General features: G+C 38.8%; 1 protein-coding gene across 3 annotated transcripts in view; it reads left to right on the top strand.

Moving 5' to 3' along the window:
- The window catches only part of ANKRD6 (ankyrin repeat domain 6), a 132,846-nt gene that overhangs the window by 106,724 nt on the left and 8,143 nt on the right, over positions 1–17,979 (top strand). For all 3 annotated transcript variants that reach the window (XM_075268190.1, XM_075268191.1, XM_075268192.1), the window contains exons 4-10: positions 9,217–9,315; positions 11,639–11,737; positions 13,029–13,127; positions 13,542–13,640; positions 13,729–13,827; positions 15,398–15,475; positions 17,552–17,656. In XM_075268190.1, the coding sequence (XP_075124291.1) occupies positions 9,217–9,315; positions 11,639–11,737; positions 13,029–13,127; positions 13,542–13,640; positions 13,729–13,827; positions 15,398–15,475; positions 17,552–17,656 (678 nt within the window). The remainder of the gene's footprint in view (positions 1–9,216; positions 9,316–11,638; positions 11,738–13,028; positions 13,128–13,541; positions 13,641–13,728; positions 13,828–15,397; positions 15,476–17,551; positions 17,657–17,979) is intronic.

Below are 17,979 nucleotides of genomic sequence, written 5' to 3'. Positions count from 1 at the left end.
GGTGGTATCTTTTCCATAGTTTTTTTTTTCCCAATCCCCCTTCTGTGGAAGAGATTAGACTGCACTCCCTGGATCTGTCCAGATGTTTAAGGATTTACTTGAATGATTCCTCACCTTTCAGGGGGCCTGAGACTCTTAGGCAATGTCTCAGGAAGAAATAAGGCACTTATGGCCTCTAAGTCTACTTTATTTGGGTTGGGGGGGGGGGGGGGGGTTAGAGGAAACCACTAGGCTTTCCTTTGCAGGATTGGATCCAACTGAGTTTGTTAAACTTGTTTCTACCTCCTGGTCTGAGAGATGTTCTCTACCGTTGGAGCAAATTTGTGGTGCAGCTTCTTGGAGCTCCCACTTAACTTTTATTAAACATAATAGAATACATTTTCGGAGTTCAGCGGCTACTTCCATTAGGCATTCTGTTTTGAGCTCTGTTTTGCAAGAGGATCCTTCCTAGGGGATTCTACTTGTTAAGTCCCTGTTATTGTGCTGCTGATAGGACATAAGGGAAGCAGATATTACCGTAATCTGATTTCCCTTAGTCCTAACATCAGCACAAGCTTCCAACCCTATTTTTTTACCATCTTTATAATTGGCATGTCTCCTTTTCCTATTTTTTTTTTTTTGTGTATACATTTATAGGAAAGGATTACGGTATATGATTTACATAGAAATGAAAACGGAGATGCCAGTAGGTAGAGAGAAGTAAGAATAAGCAAGAAACGGTGATGCTACGCTCAGGCCAAAATTATTTTTTATGTAAATAAAGGCAGGAAGAAAACAAGTTGACTGCTTCTTTAAAGAATTAATATAGTTCAGAATTGGTAGTCACCTTGTTATCTCATCACACATATGAAACATAACTGGGAAGGACATTTTGTCTTATAATTCAGTATGGATGTTAAATAGAGCCAAGATTACAGTAACAGAGACTGCAATGGATTACAGTATTCCCAAAATACTTTCACTATCAGTCTTATTCATAGTGGAAATTCTAATGATTTGCTTTTTACTGACATCTGGTGGCCTTGTGAAGGGATCACTGGAACAAATGAAACTAGAGATTTAAAAGGCACAAATGGATAGATCTCACAAAAAAGTAACTGGTAGTATCACCTTTATTTTTTACTGACTAAATCTAAATATTATGTTTAATCAGTTTTTATTGAATTTTTTTTATATATAACAGGGAAGGAAAAACAATGCGTCAAAGCACATAGAGGCGTGCAAGCCTCAGAAACTTGAACAAGGTGCACAATAATCAAACAAGGTTGACACCTTCAAACTAGCAAGAGCTGGAGGCTAACAACAGAGGATGGGAGGCTCGGAAGTACAGGGCCATAAAAGCAACATTAATAAGGAAATGGGGGGCAGACAAACAGATAAGAGGTAAGGAAGCGAGGGGTGCAACAGAGGGAGTGAAGGATAACCAGCAGGCTCCTCTATGGGAGAGGGGGAAAAAAAGGATAATATAAAAAAAAGGTAGTACTGTATCAGGAGAAAAAAAGATGAGAATTCACTCGAATCCTGAACACCACCCAAGGCCGACAGAGCGTGTCAAATTTGGATGGGTCAAGGGAATCCTCCGCTACCAGGGCCTCCATTCACTTTATTAGGGGAAACTCCTGTAAAAATTTCAACTAAATCCAAACATTAAAGCATGCTTTTCCTTAGGGTATGTTCACACATCAGCATGCCATCAGTCCGTTTGAATTCAGTTTGACACTTTAAAACGGACTGATGCACATACTGATTGTATACTGACACCTTTTTATGCTGATAGCAAATGCTGTCCATCCCCTAGAGGACAGATAAGGGGATTAAAAGTAGCAACTGTAAACAGAGTAGAGATAAGGATATTTATTATATGTCCTTATCTCATATAATAAATGTCCTTATCTCATATAATAAATGCCTTATCTCTACTCTGTTTACAATTTTCTACTTTTAATCCCCTTATCTGTCCTCTAGGGGATGGACAGCATTTGTTATCAGCATAAAAAGGTGTCAGTATGTGCATCAGTCCGTTTTAAAGGGACTCTTATCAGCAAAATCATGCTGATAGAGCCCCACATATGCGTGAATAGCCTTTAAAAGGCGTGGATGAAGATGAAGACACACCCTGAATGCCCCCCCATCGTGCACGATGCGTAAGTAGATCACATTCTTTTTTAGGGTATTATTTCAAAACTGGGGGGTAGTTTAATATAACTTTTATGAAGGCTTTTTAAAGGCTATGCACGCATATGTGGGGCTCTATCAGCATGATTTTGCTGATAGAGCCCCTTTAAAGTCTCAAACTGAATTCAAACGGACTGATGGCATACTGATGTCTGAACATACCTTTGCCTGGCATTATTTTCTGATTACAGATTTCTAACAGCAGTTCATATTTGCTTTATGGTAGCCACTCGTGTCTGAAGATTACATGAGAATCAAATGATGTATTTTGTTTAGCATTTTCTACTTGGTGACAGATCCTCTTTAAGCCTGCTGATGACCTGGAGGGAACCCTAATGAATTTGAAACTGAGAAAATACAGGTTGTGTGGGCAAATTCATTACACAAAGAAAACCAATAAAAGTGGCACTTTTATTGCGCATTTTGTTAATAAGTGTATGTTCACACTGCGTAAAAGGAATTCCTGTTCATTTTCCACTGCTGTATTCGGTCTCGGCATTCCACTATTGAATAGGCTTAGGTGAATGACTGTATGAGAAACTGTTTTTTAGATGAATTTGGCTGCAGAAAATAAATTAGTAAGTGACATTTACATGTGTAATGGACAGTGGTTGCGGAACACAACTGTGTCAGTAAGCCTGTTTGGATGTTGGCCACTTCTAAGGACATTGTCTATGCAGACTCCCCAGTATTTACCCATTAACCCCCATATAGGTATATGGACTTTGCTGTAAGGAATCTGCCAGGTTACCATATCTTGAAATGGTCCCAGTGTTGGTGACAGGTGACCAAGCAGGTCAGTGACTAAGATGGATCACACCTCAGAATTAGACAAACATGTAGCATGAATACAGACTAAAATCAGAGCAAACAGAATGCAAGTAAAGACATTCAGATAACAGAGACCAGGTTCAGCACAGTATTCCGAGTCAGGACCTCAGGACATCTAGTTTGACCTCCATGATAACTCTGCCACCAGCTCTGTTATGTCACTATGGCCTTGGATGACTACCTGAATGTGATTGGTGGCTCTGGTGCCGATGTCAGTAAAGAGGGGCTTGGAGGAGGCCTCTATATAAACTTGTTCCTGTTCAACAGACAGTGTTGGCTATTCAACCACTGGGCCCACCATCAGGACCCCGAGAACTACAGCTTTTACTGCATTTTCATCTATTTCTCTAGACCCCACATCAGTTTTTATATATCCCATGATGGTTCCTAAATATCTATAAGGGGAAACTCGTAACGACTTTGTGCATTAATGCTAAAGGCATATAAATAGAGCCACAACATACTCTTTTATAGGTTATATTGCATTGATTCAAAAGACCAATAGTGATCCAGCAACCAGATTTGCATTAAATTAAAACTTTTGTTTATTAGTCCATTTGTTTAAAATTTCTTTAGAAAACCAGTGAAAAAATATAAAACGGACACAGCACTTACATGAAAAAAACTGTTTCGGATTACATGGAACAATGGACACACGATGCTTTAGCCGCCTACGCGTTTCAGGGTCAGAGCCCCTTCCTCATGACTTCGCCATGAGGAAGGGGCTCTGACCCTGAAACGCGTAGGCGGCTAAAGCATCGTGTGTCCATTGTTCCATGTAATCCGAAACAGTTTTTTTCATGTAAGTGCTGTGTCCGTTTTATATTTTTTCACTGGTTTTCTAAAGAAATTTTAAACAAATGGACTAATAAACAAAAGTTTTAATTTAATGCAAATCTGGTTGCTGGATCACTATTGGTCTTTTGAATTTAGTATTGGTACCTGCACCGGCAGGATTATATAGTTTTCCGTGCACCATATTAGCAGGACAAAAGCATGTTGTCTGCACTAGGACCATAACAAAACCGTAGGGCTGAGACATATATTTTTTCTTTCATATATTGCATTGATACATAGTTTGAACCTAATTCCTCTGAACTAAAGATAGGTCCAGGTATTAATTATTGCAGTACCTACTCTGATGAGCTTCTGTGGAATATTGTTGGGCTATTTGATACAGTCACAATCTCTGTAGCTCTGTCTTTAAATTACACTTTATTCTACACGTGATCCAGGCTTATCTGGGACACATTATATGGTTAATTGGGAACGCTTTTATAAGCAATCTAATAAAGGTTAAGTTTTATATACTTTTTTTTTTTAAACCTATATTTTCTTTGCAAATGTTCTTAAATATAGATGATGTGATTGATAATATGAATACAGACTAAAATAAGAGCAGACAGAATACATGCAGATACAGAATCGGAAACAGGCCAGACCATCATAGAGACCATGTTCAACACAGGAATCTGAGGCGGGACACAGGCCAGGTAGCAGAGTTATATGCAAAACAGAAGACCTGAATGCCACAAGTAACAGAAGTACAAGCATAGCAGATGCCCATAGACCAAATATTCATAGCAGAATGCATGAAAGCCACAAGTAGCAGTAGTACTAATATAGCTGTGTTTCACTTTTATTTTCTCCTCTATACTTTGTGTTCCCTCATATTCTCTGTCAGTCCAGTCGGACATCTGTGGGGGGCTTTCTCTGTATCTCACATCTTCTTCCTAAATGTGAAACAAGACAGGTTTTTCTGTTTCTCTTGTAGGTGAGTTATTTCTCCATCTGTGTTCTCGCCCACACAGGTTAGTTAGTCGGGCCCACAGGTACTTCTAGTGTGCAAGGCAGGGATTAGGAGTGTCACACACAAGCTATTCCAAACTCCTCATTACACTAGTTTTTGTTTTTCTTTTGTGTTTTTCCTTATACAAAACTGAGAAGTTATCAGTCAGGGGCCAGTCCATGGTCAGGGTCCTCAGATCATAACAAGGACATTTGTATCCACACAAGAATACGTGGCAAAAATACATATTTGTCCACATAGTGTCAGAGATTCATACATAATAGAAGGACATACCCATCCATTTAGAGATACGTAGCAGAATAAATACATTCACACGTAGCAGATTAAGACTAAGGCAAAGTTTAGACATATAGTTTTTATTGTTTCAATAATTTTTATTAAGGGATTATTTAAATTTTTTATAGTACAACAATCATACATTAACAAATAAGCATTAATTAAGTTACATTCATTCTCAAATAACTAGATATTAAGGGGAAAACATAAGACAAGACAAGAGATAAAAAGGAAAGGGAAAAACAAAGCAAAGTCACAGTAAATTAAAGCACGTTAGACATTAGTTTAGACATATAGACAGTAGAACAATATATCTGTGGCCATACAGATGGAAGGACAATATCAGATCAAGCTCAACCAGAGCCTGGCTAATGCGACATACTTATATAAACACCAGCAGACAGAGACTGGCAGAAAGAAGCTTTCAGATGAGAACAGTAATTCTTCAAGAAACAGGAGGGCACTCACAGAGGTAACCAGGTGTCTACAGAATGTTTAGCTGCATTACAGCACATATTTTTTCAAGTTTGGAAAACCCCTTTAACTGCAGTCACATCTTAATTGGTTTAAGTGGAGTTACAAAGTAAAGGTATATGCACTCCAGCAATTTTTTCTTGGCATCTCACTTTCAGAGACACAAGTGACAGCCATAGAGGACAGATATAGTTGAGCACTTACTTGCTCAATTATATTCACCTTCTATGGCATATTTCTCAGCCAAAATCAATTGACTGGAAATTGCTTCTAATCACGACAATCTTAAACTGGCCATCTATGAAATGAAAACTGTCCATAAGATGTACAACCATACTTTTATTTAATATCACTACATCATATCTAATCATGCACATCAGACACAGAAGTGAAACATTATTGTATTCCTTTCCAAAATGTCCCATTGGCTGTAACATAATAACAAAGTTATTAAAGATAAAAAATATAGTTAATCACAATCAACTTATTACTAGAATGTTGATCCAAAGTAAGAAAACCCACAATAAAGTAGTTACCAACTGGAATTTTTTATTTGAATCCTTAAGTGTTTTTAAAGTAGTTTTTTTTATGTGAGCTCTTTGTAAACCTCTACTTTGACATCAGTTGTATAATTCTTAGCTAAACTATTTTCACAGTAATAGGTCTCCAAGCAGGATCAGATTCTACGTATGATTCTCTTAAAGAGGACCTTTCACCACATCCAATGAGTCAAGTTCTTTACTTAATTTAATAGGCCCTGCTCCACTGATTCTAGCACAGTTGGAATGTTGTCTCAAGCCCCCAATCAGTGCTATTCGTTTATTATTTAAAGGGATTCTACCACTAAATCATTTTGGGGTTTTTTGTGCTTTAGAAGTCGGAATAGAAGTCGGGTCTGTATTCGCATTGTGAAGGCTAGACTGGTCTATGAGCGCGCACGCAGGGCCAGCGTCATCTCGCCGCTTGGCATTGCATATGTGACCCCATGTACTTCCTATAGGGAATTATGACTTTCCGGCGTCTAGCAGGAGTGTGTGAGGTGAGGTAGTTGTGAGGTTCAGGTCAGTACACTCCCATACAGATAAGTATTGGTGGCTGCATCTCCTTATGGTGGCGGCCATCCATCTGTCTGTGCCCCTGCAGCGTCCTGTTACCTCGGGACTGATCGGCTTCCCTTTCATCCTCCTCCTACCCTGAGCTCCGTCTCTCTAACACTCCCCAGCATCTGCCTCTCTATTACAGCGGATGCTGGGGAGTGTTAGACGCCGGCACAGATGAAGCCAGCAACATCGCTATGCTTCTGACCTGCATGAAGCCAGCAGCGGCAGAAGCGATGCTGTTATTCCGCTCCTCCCCCCACCCCCGGAATAGCAGCATCGCTTCTGCCGCTGCTGGCTTCATGCAGGGCAGAAGCATAGCGATGTTACTGGCTTCACCTGTGCCGGCGTATAACCCTGTATTGGCGGCCCCTTCCCCCAAAGGGTAAACTACCCCCCCCCCTCCGGGCTCGCTCCCGTGCACTTAGCCCCTCCTCCCTCCCCCTGAGAGCAGGCTGATACATCACTTGACTCATGAGCAGCTAGGTCAGGGCTGTGGCCACAAAAAAATGAATAACATAAGATAGTGGACAAACAAAAGGAGTTTTGCTGAAGCAGTGTATTTTGGAAAAGTCTTACATCCACATTATCAAGCATTATAGATAGGATCCTTGTGATGGGACAACCCCTTTAAGCTGTTGTTCATGTCCTTGTAGCAATAAAACAGAACCAATTCATCTTAACCTTTCATATCGTCATTTTTATTTTTCAAGTCTATTACGGATTTTGCTGCCTTTAGCGCTCTGCCAGTTCCCGGTTTTTCTATATATCCTTTCCATTTTTTCACCACCCACTGTGTGGGACGGTGTCCGGGTAAGAGCTGCAATTGGCCTGGTGGGCTCCTGAGTGGAGTCTACTATTTCCACCAGACGGCGCCAGGTCACCCTTTTTTAACTTTTCTCAGCATTAATTATACCTACAGAAACACTGGCGCTTTCCCTAGAGGTATAATTGAAACAGAAAGTCTGCAGAGTAAATCTGTCTAAAGTGCTGTGGGAAGAACTGCGATGCGTTGCCACCGCGGTTTTTCCTGCAGTGCTTTTTTTGCTGCAGGACATCACGTGGGGCCTTAGTCTCAAATAGTTTTTCCTCTCCATGACGGTAATTTTTATTTTGTATGGTGTAGTCTGGGGTGGGGCTAGATCCTGTAATAATGGCGTGTTATTGATGTTTTTTTTTTTGTTTTTTTTTTACAGTGTGTCTCCATAAGGTCTTAATAGACCTTTGGGGACATCTGATCACTTTTTTTTTTATGTTGGCGGATGATTTCCCCTGTAACTGTGGCTGGTACATTTAGCACCAGTTACAGGAGGAATACAGTCTCCTGCCACTTACTATAGAGCTCTAACAGGCTCTTATTGCGACGAATCACATCACCACTGGGTGAGAGGGGAGCTTCATTATTGTTGTGTTCATAGCTGTGTATACAGCAGACTCTCATATGTATGAACACACCCTCAATTTATCTAGAAATTATACATAGAGTGAAATAAAGCTGTAAGTAGTGCCAGTAGTAATTTCATGGTACACTTGTTAAAGGGTCTCTATCATTGGGAAAAGTCATTTTTAGATAAACACATCCTTGAATAGCCTTTAGAAAGGCTATTTGACCTAACTTTTGTATGTAAATCGCCTCAGTGGTTTTTGAATGAGCCCGTTTTTATTCATATGTTAATTAGCCTCTTGGTGCGCTCCAGAAATTTCATCGTGCACCCTCTGCTATTCTTTCCAATGTCTGTGCACAGCACAGGCTGCTGCTGCTGCTTCTGATGACTTCCTGCTTCCTGTTTGCACACACAGATAGGAGAGAATAGCAGAGAGCAGTGCTGCTGGGAACTTCCTGTGCTGGCTGATTAGCATATGAATAAAAATGGGCTCATTCAAAAATCACTGTGGCAATTTACATACAAAAGGTACGTGTGGAATAGCTTTTCTAAAGGCTATGCATGTATGTGCTTAGTTAAGAATTACTTTTCCTAATGATAGAGCCCCTTTAAGAAAATGAAAAATCAGGTATTTAGCCAGGGCTAATGATACCGAATCTGCATGCCCTACAATATGAATCAAGCAAAGTTCAAGGTAGTAATCAGTAGTGGTAGCTTGATCTAGGAAGAGAGCAATAAAAATGTCAATGGAAGTTTTACTTGTCATTCAACTGCTCCTTTTTCCAAAGGATGTGTGCTATAAGATGAATATCATAAACATGAACACTTTTTAATAAAAAAAAAAATAAAATGCTAATGGAATGTCATGCATATGCTTTTGTTGTTACTTTTGCTTTGTTTCCACTACAATTTTCCTCTACATTATTCTGTCCCATTAGCTTTTCAGAAAATGTTTCAGATTTTTTTGTGTCATCAAATTTACTTTGATTTTGTCAGAATAGAATTAACTTGATGTAATAGTCTACCTCTAACTGGTAAAAAAAATAAAAATCTTACTTGATAATGCATTGTATAAATGTCAAGGGATACCTATAGATTTGTACTGTAGTAGTATTTTCAAAAGTTGTTTCTGTCATGTTGAAAAATATGATTTATCTGTTTGTCACAGGGCCAGCAGACAGCATTGCATAGGGCAGCCGTGGTGGGACACAGTGATATTCTTGCAATATTGATACAAGAAGGCTGTGCTTTGGACAGACAGGATAAGGTATTAGCACTAAAGTGAACATTATTAAATTGCGTTGTAACTTTCTATCATGTGAGGATACTATGACATCTGAAAGCTGTGCCACTTAAGAAGCATTTGTTATATGGTGGACATGGGGAAGTGTATTGTACAGGTCTGACTTGCCAGCATACCTAAATTCCAGCCTTTGCTTATAGCCTTCTCCTACTTTGTCGGCTTCCACCATTTTTATTTTCAGAGTGCTAGACAACTGCTTAGAAGAACCTGTGGTTACTGTATTTTGGCACAAGGTTAGAGGAGGTTGGGGACTTATAAAGCTGTAAAATTTATATCACTTGGTCTTACCTAGCAGTGATAGTGAACAAGCCATAACCCTAACTGGCTAATGAAGGTCTGAGACCTTGGTCAATGTTATCTGAGCACACAAATCTACAAGGGTTCCCAAACTTTTGCAAGGTACTCCTTTCCTTTTTCACTCTAAAATTGTACTGAAACATAATAATACACTGATATTGCCTAATATTACAGACAAGTGTATTTAATCTTTACATTTATGCCTTTTAAAGATCATTTCACCTTCAACTTGCTTAACTGTTCACAATAACAGTCATTTTAACCAGGGGGGTCCAAATATGCCACTGTCAGGAATCGGAGTCTAACAACAGATGCCAACTTACTCACCACACACATACACACAAACATAAAAAGTGGTATCCAAAATCCACAAAATTGCATCCAGCAAACTGACGTATAAAATATTACTTTTACTTCATTATTCAAACAAAAAAAAAACATCTTAACATGCTATGAGTAAGGGACGTAACAACATGTCCTGAAACGCGTCTTTTTTAAAATTTGAATAATGAAGTAAAAGTTATATTTTATACGTCCGTTTGCTGGATGCAATTTTGTGGATTTTGGATGTTCATTAGCCTCATAGAGTCCGGGGCTTGTTCCGTGCGACCGCAGTATCTCCACATCCAAGTCTACATGCGAGCTAGATGTAGCGGCTTATACTTTTATAAAAAGTGGTAATCCACTTCCACATTTCCTTCCAGCTCGCTTGTCACTCTAGGCTACACATTTACACACAGAGCTGCGATTACTCGCCACTTAAAGGGGTATTCCCATAACTCTTGTTCTGCAGCCTGAAGGCTCTGTACTCTCTTCACTTCCTGGATTTCTCGCACATTAGTGGGCAGGGTTTCACTTGCTCTGCTATCTGCTATGATCCACAATATGATGCTGATGTGGAAACTGATGTAGCAGAGCTGGATTTGAGTCAGCTTGCATTATATACAGAGGTAATGGACTCCTTATCTCAGCCCTTATCAGCCAAATTCAGTTAAACCGGCTGATAAGTGGAAAAGCTGAAGATAGACAACACAGTAATCGCGGAGCTCTCACCTCCCCCTCCCCTATATGAGGAGCTCCTTTGCTTGTCAGCCCCTCCCTCCCCCCCTGAGAGCAGGCAGCTATGTCACTTGACAAATGAGCATATAATCCCAAGGGCCAGTGTCAACAATTAAGTGAATAAATTAAGATAGCAGCCAAACAAAGCAGTTTTGATAAAGCAATGTATTTAGGAAAAGTCTTATATCCACAAAAACTAGCAGTATAGATAGGATCCTTGTTATGGGACAACCCCTTTAAGGGTATACAAGACACTAATCTACCCAGAGCACGCACAGATAGCACACAAAAAGGGCAACACAGCTAGCGATAATTACTCTCTTTAGAATTTAGGGGACATTAGAGTCAAAGGACAATTTTATTACATTTTAGATTAAATATACACAAAATGAGCAGTGCTTTTAACAGTAAAAAGATGGAATAACAAAAATACTTGTACATGCAAACAATGAAGACTAAAAAGGGAAAATAAAGTGCATACCTATGTGTTTAAGCCTGGAGATCATACACCACATGGCAATGCAACCTCCCACCTGTGATGTCATAATTTATTGGTTGGAAATGTAGAGCTTTTGCTCATCAAGCTCTCAGATGATTTGTGGTTGCAATGTCTGCAATGACCTTCTGTATGCGATGCCCTTCTGGGAACTTATTAACTACTTGTCACTTGGTTTGTGGATTGAAATGACCAGACAAATTGGAGTTATTGACACAGGAAACTAGCACAGACAAGTACACAAAGGCTCAATCGCCCAACTACATCCATGCACGAAAAAAAACAGAACTATAAGGAAACTCCTAAATAGACACATAAAATCATAGCACAATATATACTTATTTAATCACAGTAACCAAAATTCAAACTTGGCTTATACATATAATGATAGGAATACTTGTCTGAGTAATTTAGTTACTGTCATGTCTTCCACAGGATGGTAACACTGCCCTACATGAAGCAGCTTGGCATGGATTCAGTCAGTCTGTCAAACTGCTTGTTAAAGCTGGAGCTAATGTTCTTGCCAGAAACAAGGTGAGAATGGTATTAAATATCAATAAACTTTAAACTGGATTGCTTACTGTTGCGTGTAGTGTCAACTTTTTTGAGCCTTTACTGTACCTTAGGGTATTTCAGTGTTTTTTAATGGATAAAGATGACACATTTTTTTTTATATATTTACTATCATCACATCACTGTTAGTGTTTGTCAACAGGATACTGTTATTGTCAATACTATTTGACAAATTCATATTTCCACATTGACTTTTTATCAGAGGTTACTGGTTAAGACAGCTTTTAAAATGCCATTCAGGATTGGATTTGAGTACCAGAGGATCTTCTATTTGGACAAAATTCAGATAATATCATAGACATCAAAAGTTCCTCTAGAAGACAACCCTGTTTGGGGGCTCATTTTGGAGCCAGTCATTTGACACTACAGTCTATTTATTTAGATTGATAAATAGCCGTTTCACCTTATTAATAATGTGTCATAGGTGTGACATTATAGCAACAAAGGTTAGAATTGTGTGACATACATCCTTTGTTCATGTAGTGTGCGCCCTGAGAATCGTTTCTTCCAATGGAAAGATAAAGCCTGATAGTCTAAGCATTATGAGTCAGTATCCCATATTTGTTTTCAAGAAAGATTGAATCCCTGCTTTAGAACAAAAGAAAAAAATAGAAAAAAAAGGGTTGGAGGCCTATCATGGAAAGCTTAGAACTTGAACACTTAGGGCCCGTACACACGGAGGAAACGCGCGCTCATTTTTGCATAATACACATGTAAAGAATACAAGTGTATAAATGAGACTCCCATTGACTTCAATTACATTTTTTACACGTGTAAAAAACACGCCAAAAAATACGTTGTTTTTTTTTGCGTGTTTTTTACACGTGTAAAAAATGTCATTGAAGTCAGTGGGAGTCTGATTTTTACACTTGTATTCTTCAAACGTGTATTATGGAAAAATGAGCGCGCGTATACTCCGTGTGCACGGGCCTTTAGAGGACGCTTACACAGTGGAGAGCGAATAGGAATTTGAGATTGTTTTCACATCAGATTCCTCTAGACATTCCAGCACTTTCCATCCCCGTCCCGCAGCATACGGGATCTGCACTGTGACAAGATCAAGGTAGATTCTTCTTTTTTTCAGTTTCCTTAAAAGAGTAGCATCCATCGTTACCTCCCATTGAAGACAATAAGCAGCAGTTTCCATCTTGAATTTAGATTCCGCAGTTAGAACATACCCTAATTTAGCAATATTTACTATAAAAATAAGGTTTTCATTTTATTTGGTTTGTTTACTTGTTCTCTCTATAAGGCAGGTAACACACCTCTTCATCTGGCTTGCCAAAATGGTCATTCCCAGAGCTGTCGTTTCTTACTACTTGCAGGATCCCGGGCTGACTTAAAGAACCATGTAAGTTGAACAAGGAAGATGTGTGCTTTAAAACTAAAATGAAATGCATTGTATAAAGTAGAATGATCCCAACCATAACAAAATCTGTATGATATAAGTTATTGCAGTCTGATAGAAGTAGATCATATTAGCACACTTGCAAAATAATTTTAGGACATTTTTAATGTTTACATCACTCATTCGATTTTAAGAAAATGGATGGCAAAGATGAAATGCTCCAAATGTGCTAAAATCAATAAAGCCAGAAAGTGCTGTGCTGCTCAGTACTGTGTACGTACTCCTAAGGGTAATGATGGGGAAGATAAATTAGCACAGAATAAACAGGGACATATCTCTGCTTTTCTAGTCTAATTCAGTGCGACAATGAGCACTGCATATCTGGGGGAGCTCTCCTGAACAAGTTGTGATTTTCAGGTAGGAGACACCTGTTTACATGTCGCAGCACGTTACAACCACCTATCCGTCATCAGGATACTACTCAGCGCATTCTGTTCTGTCAACGAGAAGAACCAGGTTAGTATATCTTCCTGTACCAATCAATAAACACATAAAATACATAACATAACCTACTGTGAACTCATTTGGTTTCATTTGTGTACAGGCAGGTGATACTCCACTCCATATTGCTGCTGCTCTCAATCATAGGAAGGTCATTAAAGTGCTCTTAGAAGCTGGAGCTGACGCTGCCCTTCTTAATAATGTAAGTACCTCTCACTGCTTCTGCATACACCATATATGCATTGTGATACATGTGCTTAATTGTTATTGCTGATAGGTTCATCATTCTATACATAAAGGAGGCTGATTGTTAACTCGTTAATGGATCACCAAAGACCAATATTTATATAGTTACAAACACCAGATTATTCAGGGGAAGGAACAATTGAAACCTGTGTGTTTATGAGGGTCTGTTGCTTTACACCTTTGGATGGCACTGCAAGTTAAATTGAAGTTAATTAAATTGCCACCAAAACTTGACTTCTTCTTTGTAACTAGTGTAAGAATGCAGCCCAAAATGGTTTCCTTCTTTGGATGATGTACCTGCGCCGACAGGAGAGTCGTCCTTGTTTATGCTACAGTGTTTCCTACTCAAATTATTTTCGTCAGTGCTTTTTGGGCTCGGCTGTATCTTGGACCAATTTAAGCCCCTCCTTTACACGTATTTGCGGAGACCCTGTGACTAAGTGACTCACTTGAATCTCAGGGCAAGACATAATATTCTTTACATGTCAACAGAAGAGGAAATGATCCAGCACACTGCAGTACTTGCTTGAAGTTAAAAGCCCATATTTTATTTATGGAGACGTACTCCGATAAAAAACTGACATACGGTAGTAATATGAAAAAACTCAGAGTGCAGATATGGGTGGAGTAGAAAGCTTACGCGTTTCGAGGAAGTATCCCCTTAGCCATGACTAAGGAAGGGGACAGGACTTTTCCGGGCACCCGAGTTTCATTGCTGCTACTACCAACTACTTCCACGCCAGGAACCGTAAGAGTTTTTTCTAAGTTATCGATTTTTAAGTTTTTGGATAGTGAGCACGGGCTGTGACTGTTCCTTCTTTTGTGTTCATTCTTTACATGTGCCTGATGAAGGGATGTTTCCTGAAACGTTACATTGTATAAATAAAGGTTTTTTGAAGCATAACCATAATTGGAGTGCCGTTCAATTCTATTTTTTTGGTACAGTCCAGGTTGGCTACAGACATGATCTTGACTTTAAAACAAGAACAAGATCGCAGCTCTACCCCTCACGGTTCCGGAGTTAGAGTAGTGATTGCTCCCTCTGCAGTCTCCCTGAATGTATCCTGCTTGGAGTAAATTGTAACGCTCAAACCCCAAGCTGGGTTCATTCAGAAATGTGGGTGACAGAACTGGAGATGTGGAAGGTGAAGAAAAGAACTGGAGATGTGGAAGCTTGTGTGAAAGGTCCTTTTTAAAGCACAACATTTTCATGTCATAATTTAGACAATGTGTGAAGTCATATTTTTTATACTAGCTTGTTTAGTGCAATCCATTAAGGGTTGAGGGACACAGCATACCTGTTCCACTTTCTAATGTTTATTGTGAAAAAAATCCAAGCCACCTTGCAAAAGCCAATGACTGTATTGAAGGTTGAAAGCTGTGAGTCATGGTAGTTGGATATGTGCCTGTTGCAGTTGTTTAAAGAAAAAAATTGTTATTTTTATCACTAATTTATTAACTTTTTTTTTTATAATGTAATGTTTTGTTAAATGTCAAATAATTTTGTATAATTACTGTTGTTTTAGGCAGGCCAAATTGCTTTGGACACTGCACGCCACCACAATAATTCAGATGTGGCTCTTCTACTCACTAAAGCCCCACAGGTACAGTATTGAAATATATTACATTGAAATGTAAAGTGCTAGACTACATTTTTCTCTAAATGTAGCTCTTGAAAGTATAAATGTAGGGTTTTCTGCTCAGTGCATGTGTATTTCTAACTGCCTCTATTTTAGCAGTATGCACTCTTAATGATTTACAGGTCATAGAACAATAGGAAATCAAGATACCCTACATGTTATTACTGAGATGATAATGGCAATAGATGAGCCACTACAATAGCGGTCACATACAGAGCCCAAAGGACCCCATTGATTATAAGGGAGTCCATCAGGTGTCTGTTATTTTAAACTGAAACCGTCGGACGAAAAAAATCAGACTTGCAGGACTTTTTTGTCTGGCGATTTTTGACGCACACTTTGATGAGGTCTCCAAACAGAAATTCTAATGTAAAAACTGTGAAACTCTGTCTGTATACTCACTGGATTTACTGGCCTGAACACCATGTTGAGAGAGGGACTCCTAGCACAGTAGTTATCTATTCTGCTAGGAGTCGCTGCCTCCCAGAGAAATAGTGTCCTGTAGTGACTATAGTACGGTAAAGTATGTTGTTGGGGGGCAGGGACTTCTAACATCATAGATCTCTATAATGCTAATTACTTTTAGCTCATATGTCCCTAGGGTCGTCCCAAGCCCAGCAGCTTCTCCAGCTCACTATAGTAAATGAGAGAGTGAGGGAATATCATTCTAATATTAATATAGTTACTTGGTTAGATATCTAAAAATGATAATCAGACAAGCCATATATTCTCCTGTAATAGGTGTCTAAGAATGAATCCAGTATTTCTGTATGATCTTCCATAATGTTCTCTATTGACATCAACTAAAAATAAGTAAGTTGGATTTCATTGAAAGGAGACTATTGGTTTAAAATCACCTACACATCCCAGTTCCAGAATAGAAATCTAATCTATATTTCCATCACGCCAGAGAACACTTTGCTACTGTAATGTTGCTGAGTGTCCTATGATCACACAGATAAGCATGTATCTCGTATGATGAAAAAAAAGTGTCAATCTTATGACAAGTAGTTATACAGTAATGAATATGCTGCATATATTAATGGAAATAAACAAACAAAATATATTTCATACAACACACACTACATCCTATACAAATTGAAGATCATATACCAAGTCTGTGGTTGTATGAGCCCACATAGTACATCATTCATACATGCCAAATCAAAGGATGAAAACATAAGCAAAATCTGTGGCAAATTTAGAAGTTGTAAGCCTCACCTCCTGAGCACATCCACTTTGGCTCCACTCATTTCTGTTTGTGTCCCTTTCTCCCAGTACAGTGAACCTTTAGTGGCCCTCACACAATACCATGCCCCCTTATGGACTTCCCATATTATATTTTCCCAAGTATGGCCCTTCTGTATAATGTCCCCCTTAATACAGCTCACACTGTATAATGTTCCCATTAATATGGCCACCTGTGTATAATTTTCCCTTTAATTTGCCCCTTCTTTATAATGTCCCTTTTAACATAATCACAGTTTCCCAGTCCTGTCCTGCTGTGCCCCTCTTTAGTTTATGCCCGTCACACTGTAGCTTCCTATATACTAATCTCAATATGGTATACTGCCATCTATATGCTGATTTTTTTTTTTTAGCAATATGTAGAGATCAGTATATAAACTATATACTGATCTCTATGTTAAACACCCCATATAGTAATCCCAATACATACTGCACCTTTTATATTGATTTCCAGTTCTGTATACCAAGGATGTCGCACTGCATCCATTATACTGATTTGGGCATTTACAGTGTGAAACACCCCTGATGTGCTCCCAATAAGGGACAAACCCCTACATGGGAACCTCACACTCTCACCACATTCTTGGTGTTTTGAGGACATAGGGCTTTGATATGATGATGTCACATAAGAATGTAGAGTAACTGTACACATAGTATAATAAGAGTTGCTTTATCTTTAATGCTACAGTTGTATTGACTCAAACTGTAAGTTATTATATTCTTCAATCATGAGGATACATGTTGACATTTTGATGCAGACAAAAAATGAATTACATCTTTAATTTTGATTAGGTTTTACGATTTAGTCGTGGTAGAAGCTTAAGGAAGAAGAGAGAGAAGCTAAAGGAGGAAAGACGTGCTCAATCAGTTCCTAGAGAAGATATTGCAGACAGTAAGGTATGTATTTACTGTAATGTTTCTTGCCACTTCAATGGTCACAGACTGTTTTATAAAGACAGATGTACTCAAAGCGTAACTAAAGTCTCCTGCATTTTTTCACAGTTTCCCTTGCTTTTCTATTGAGGGCTATTCCCTGCTTCCCAGAGTAGGGAAAGGTCACTTGAAATGGCTATATCGCAGGCACTGATGTCATATGAAAGTTTCTCTGTTTTATAATATCTAGGGTATACCTTTAAATGACCCACCCTTATCCTCATTTTCTCTTCACTTCACACAACCCCATTCTCTGTACACAATGATAAGAATAGAAACGTAATAAT

Source organism: Leptodactylus fuscus, chromosome 3 (genome assembly GCF_031893055.1).
Source record: "Leptodactylus fuscus isolate aLepFus1 chromosome 3, aLepFus1.hap2, whole genome shotgun sequence".
NCBI lineage: Eukaryota > Metazoa > Chordata > Amphibia > Anura > Leptodactylidae > Leptodactylus > Leptodactylus fuscus.
The sequence above is the reverse complement of the archived record's forward strand: the minus strand, read 5'-3'. Positions and strand labels throughout refer to the sequence as shown.